This window comes from Durio zibethinus, chromosome 4, assembly GCF_047325235.1.
Source record: "Durio zibethinus cultivar Kanyao isolate XHJ-2024 chromosome 4, ASM4732523v1, whole genome shotgun sequence".
NCBI lineage: Eukaryota > Viridiplantae > Streptophyta > Magnoliopsida > Malvales > Malvaceae > Durio > Durio zibethinus.
The window spans coordinates 7,863,530-7,867,850 of NC_143165.1; the positions used below are offsets into that span (position 1 = coordinate 7,863,530).

General features: G+C 33.5%; 1 protein-coding gene across 1 annotated transcript; it reads right to left on the reverse strand.

The window, feature by feature from the left end:
• Window positions 1-2,683: 2,683 nt before the first annotated feature.
• LOC111288785 (receptor like protein 24-like) lies at window positions 2,684-4,002 on the reverse strand. The gene is given in 3 exon segments (XM_089759357.1): window positions 2,684-3,034; window positions 3,037-3,580; window positions 3,582-4,002. Coding segments are annotated over 3 exon segments (1,266 nt in total). The 5' UTR covers window positions 3,981-4,002; the 3' UTR covers window positions 2,684-2,711.
• Between the last annotated feature and the right edge of the window lie 319 nt (window positions 4,003-4,321).

The following is a 4,321-nucleotide window of genomic DNA, read 5'->3' on the forward strand; positions in this document are numbered from 1 at the left end:
GCCTATACTCTTGTTTTGTAAAAAGACTTTGTTAGGACATAAATGGTGTAGACGAAGCAATTTGGAATACTTTTCAATTATGGCACCATATCAACCTTATTGAACACGAAACATTTGTATAAAGGCTCCCAAAATCACGTAATCTCTCTAATAAGCTATTCATCCACCTCTATCGAGAGAAGTAAAGCTAACTCTCCATATAGCTCTTGAAAATTTTCTCGTATATTGCTATTCCATTACTTTCAAATCAAAGCCAGATTGGAAAAGTTGTTTTGCTTCAAATTAAGATGGATTTTCTTATGAAGAATGGACACATAATCTACCAAAAAATAATATTCTTCTTTACTTTTTGTTTCCTCCGATCTGATTTTCAAAGCATTATGTTAAATCGGTGTAGATTGAAACTGCTCTAAACTTTCCATGGATGTAACCAAGATTCATTTTGTCAAAATTGATGTGGAAAATAACTTCCTATATGAAATTGTGGTGATGCATGAGATAAATAATAAGGAATTTGAAACAACAATGGCCTTTTTTTTCATATATCCTTTGGTATTTAGGATAATTCTAAATAATAAGTGGTCATGGCTCTATCCAAAGATAGGCTTCCTAGGTCATTCATATGCTAGGTTAGGATAACAAGCTAAAGGCTCTCAAATTGTCCCTCACTATCATCCACGCAGGATTAGTAATGCATTCCAATCCTTACCCATGATAGGTTACAAATTAAAAGGAATCAATTTGAGCAAAACATTTTGCTAGTCATTGGGGAAGTTAATACCTCACAAGAGTATAAGAACTCTACGCCCTTCGAAGAAGGACGAAACTAAGGTCTAGAGCTCATGTTATAATATGCTTATGTAATGTATGGAGGAACTGATTCTTGAACGACTTTTAAACAAATAAACAAGTAAGAAAGTAATCAGTCACATAATTGAATAAAGAAAATTAATCTATTCAACTACGACCTAGGATTACATAAAATTAGTTTTGGTTTGACTCTCTATTAGTCCTTAACGAAGTCACCAAGTTGCAAGCATAACATATCGGTCTGGAGAGTAAACCACTAGATGTAAAAATCAAAGAGTCATCACAAATTTTTGTTGTTTAGATGTGATTAGTCACTAATCCTATTTTTTGATCTATGAAACTAAAGTTTGGTTTAAGAGTAAGTTATGCATGAAGAAGATTATAATACTCCCACAACAGTCGTATGAAGATGATACCGATTAATTCTATAGGATCCTAGAATTATCTTGTTCAAGCAATCTTTTACTTTTTATTTTATTATTATTTAAATATTAAAAATTTTCTAATATGTTTTCGACACTTTTGATATAACTTAAAATTTTTTTTACCTTTAATTAGTCTTTATTTTTGTGCTTGAAAGGCTTTATTTATAGAGTCAAGAACAAAACTAAATCTCAGATTTATGGGATTTGAGAAGAAATTTTAAACCAATTTGAGGGGTCAGGGCGATGGTGCGGCTGGCGGTGCGGCGATATAGCTTGGGGCAATTGGCCGAAATCTTGGACCTGGTTGGTTGCTGATAAGATATGCATTGCTGACAAGATATACAGTTCGGTGTTACATTTAATGCACCGTGACTTTTGGAAAAAACAAAAAAAAAAAAAACCAGAGAGAAGAAGAAAAAGACAAGAAGGAAAGAAGGAAAGAAGAAAATAAAAAAATAAAAAAATAAAAAAAACCAAAAATAAAATTAAAATTAAAACTTAATTGAGTCATATAGTAATCCGAAATCAAATCAGAATAAAATCAAGAATCAAATTTGAATTTTTCAAAATAACAGGCAATTTTTCTCGGACAAAACAGGTTTCTACACAATTCAAAATCCCTTAGAATAGCATGACTTAAATTAAAAAATAAAAATGAAAGTTTAGAGGGTTTCATAGGCTCAAGGACGGATCTACATAGCTTATCTTTTGGTTATTCACTGATTCTGGTAAGAAATTCTAAAGAAGGGGTCATCGATAGGAAGCATATCTGTTTAAGTTGTTCCCATTGAAATTTGTTATCCACTAATTCTGGTAGTAAATTTGTTGTATTATGTCAATTAATGAACTAAGCATCTATCATATATTCAACATATGTAATGCAATAATTACCTGCAGGCTAAGTCTGTGAATTAGTCTGAAGAAAAAGAGGGGATTTATCATATTGATATCTGGGGGGTACTTTTGGCGTGCTTCAATGTTAATCTAGGTCCTGTTTCTATTTGGAAGAACACCATGCATTTTAATAAAAGTTTCATACAGGAGTTTCATCTTTGCCTTGTTACCTGCCCAAGTTATTCATCAGACCAAGGCTTGTGTTACAGATCCTAAATTTGAGCATTAATATTGAAGCTAACATAGTGCTGAAGAAAATGTTGGAGAATATATGCTACACAGCACGTATAGTTCAATATATCGAAGTCTAAAATACATACCATAACCCAAAATCTTATGAATAGGATACGAATACTACAACTGAAATTGGTGATGACAATCCACCAGGCTTGAAAAACTGTTTGTGGAAGAAATTAACTTCCCTTCAGAGTATCCTTATTGCAAGAGGCACACAACCAAACTGGAAACATTTGTTAAAACTTGTCAGAGAAAATTTGAGAAAGGTATGGTAATAAAAAAACAGCAGTTACTTTATTAGAAGTATTGTAACTCACCTAAGACTAAGAGCATTAATCAGCTGAATTATTTTCTTCCTCCACTTCTCTGTATTTTCCTTCCAAAATATTTTTGTTGACAGAGCTCAATGATCTTAATGAACCACCATGGTTTTCCAGTTGTGAATACAATGTATCCCGTGCTCAATCCAAACACCAGGCTACATCCATACCCCATCAGTATAGAAAATTTCCAATTCAGTGCATCGTCTCTATCAGTTTTTGTTGGAGGCTGTTTCTGATCATTATTACCGCAGCTTTTTGATAAAGGGAATCCATATAAATCCAAGTTCCCACTGTAGGAATCATTTGTGAAAGTATCAAACTGTTTGCCTCCAGGAATGGGCCCGTAAGATTATTCTGAGAAAGGTTTAACACCGCTAAGAATCCAAGATTTTTTAACGCTTGCGGAATTCTTCCTTGAAGCTTGTTTGATGAGAGATCTAATGACTCGAGCATTGACAAATTGCCAAAGGATGATGGGATTGGACCTGTTAAACCATTGTGAGAGAGGTTTAGGACAACAAGTGAATGAAGTTGTCCAAGTATTTCAGGAATCTGCCCGTCGAATCGATTATTTGAAAAATCAATAACCATTAAAATGGTTAAAAGTTTCAGGAACTGCCTCTCCAGCCCTTTTGTTGTAAGTAATAGAGAACACTCATAATACACTTGATATTCATCAGAATACAGATATCCCATATACTCACCTTTCCTTTCAGACCCATTGATCATAGCATACAAATTTTCAAAAATCTTGATTGGCGAGCTGCCATGGAAGTCATTTTGAGAGAGGTCAATGATCCGCATATTAGAGAAGGAAGATGCAACTACTTCAGGATTGACAATGTGACCATACAATCTATTGGACCGCAAGACAAGAACATGTAGATCCTTTCAATTTTCCTAACCAGCTAGGAAAGGTGTCATTTAAGTCATTGTTCCCGAGATCAAGAATTTCTAAGTCCAAGCAATTAACCAAAGATTGTGGTATTGGCCCTTCAACTTGGTTGCTGTCGATACGGAAACTTTTCAACGAACAGCTTTTAGGAAATATTCCAGCTGGTATTACACCATGAAAATTATTCATAAATAGATCCATGACTGACAGAGAATGACTTAAATTTCCAAGACATTCAGGAATAATTCCATCCAAATTATTCTTAGACAGGTCGAGATCTTCCAGGGAGCTCATATTGCAAATTGAGGAGCCAGGGATTTCTCCAACTAAGTAATTCTCAGTTACGCCGAACGAAGGTAATGAAGGTGGCAGAGTTGGAAGCCGTCCTTGGACCATATTTAAGTAGAGTTCAGGAGCTTGAATATTCTTAAAGAAGTAGTTGCTTTATAAATATGCAAATAAATTAAATAAAATATTTTTGATGTAACTCATGTTATTTGCAAGAAAAATGTTTGTCTTTGCACAATTGGAACTCACTCCATAACATGACTCCACCAGGTATACCAATGTCACAAAAACGAATTGAATTACAAAGTTCTAATGAATTTAAAAAAAAAAAAATTTAAGGAATAGAGATTTGAGTCTTACTTTTACAAGGAAATGAAATTTAAATCTTGCTTTTGAATAAAAAACGAATATACATAAATTATTGAGTCAAGTATTGGATTTAAAAATTC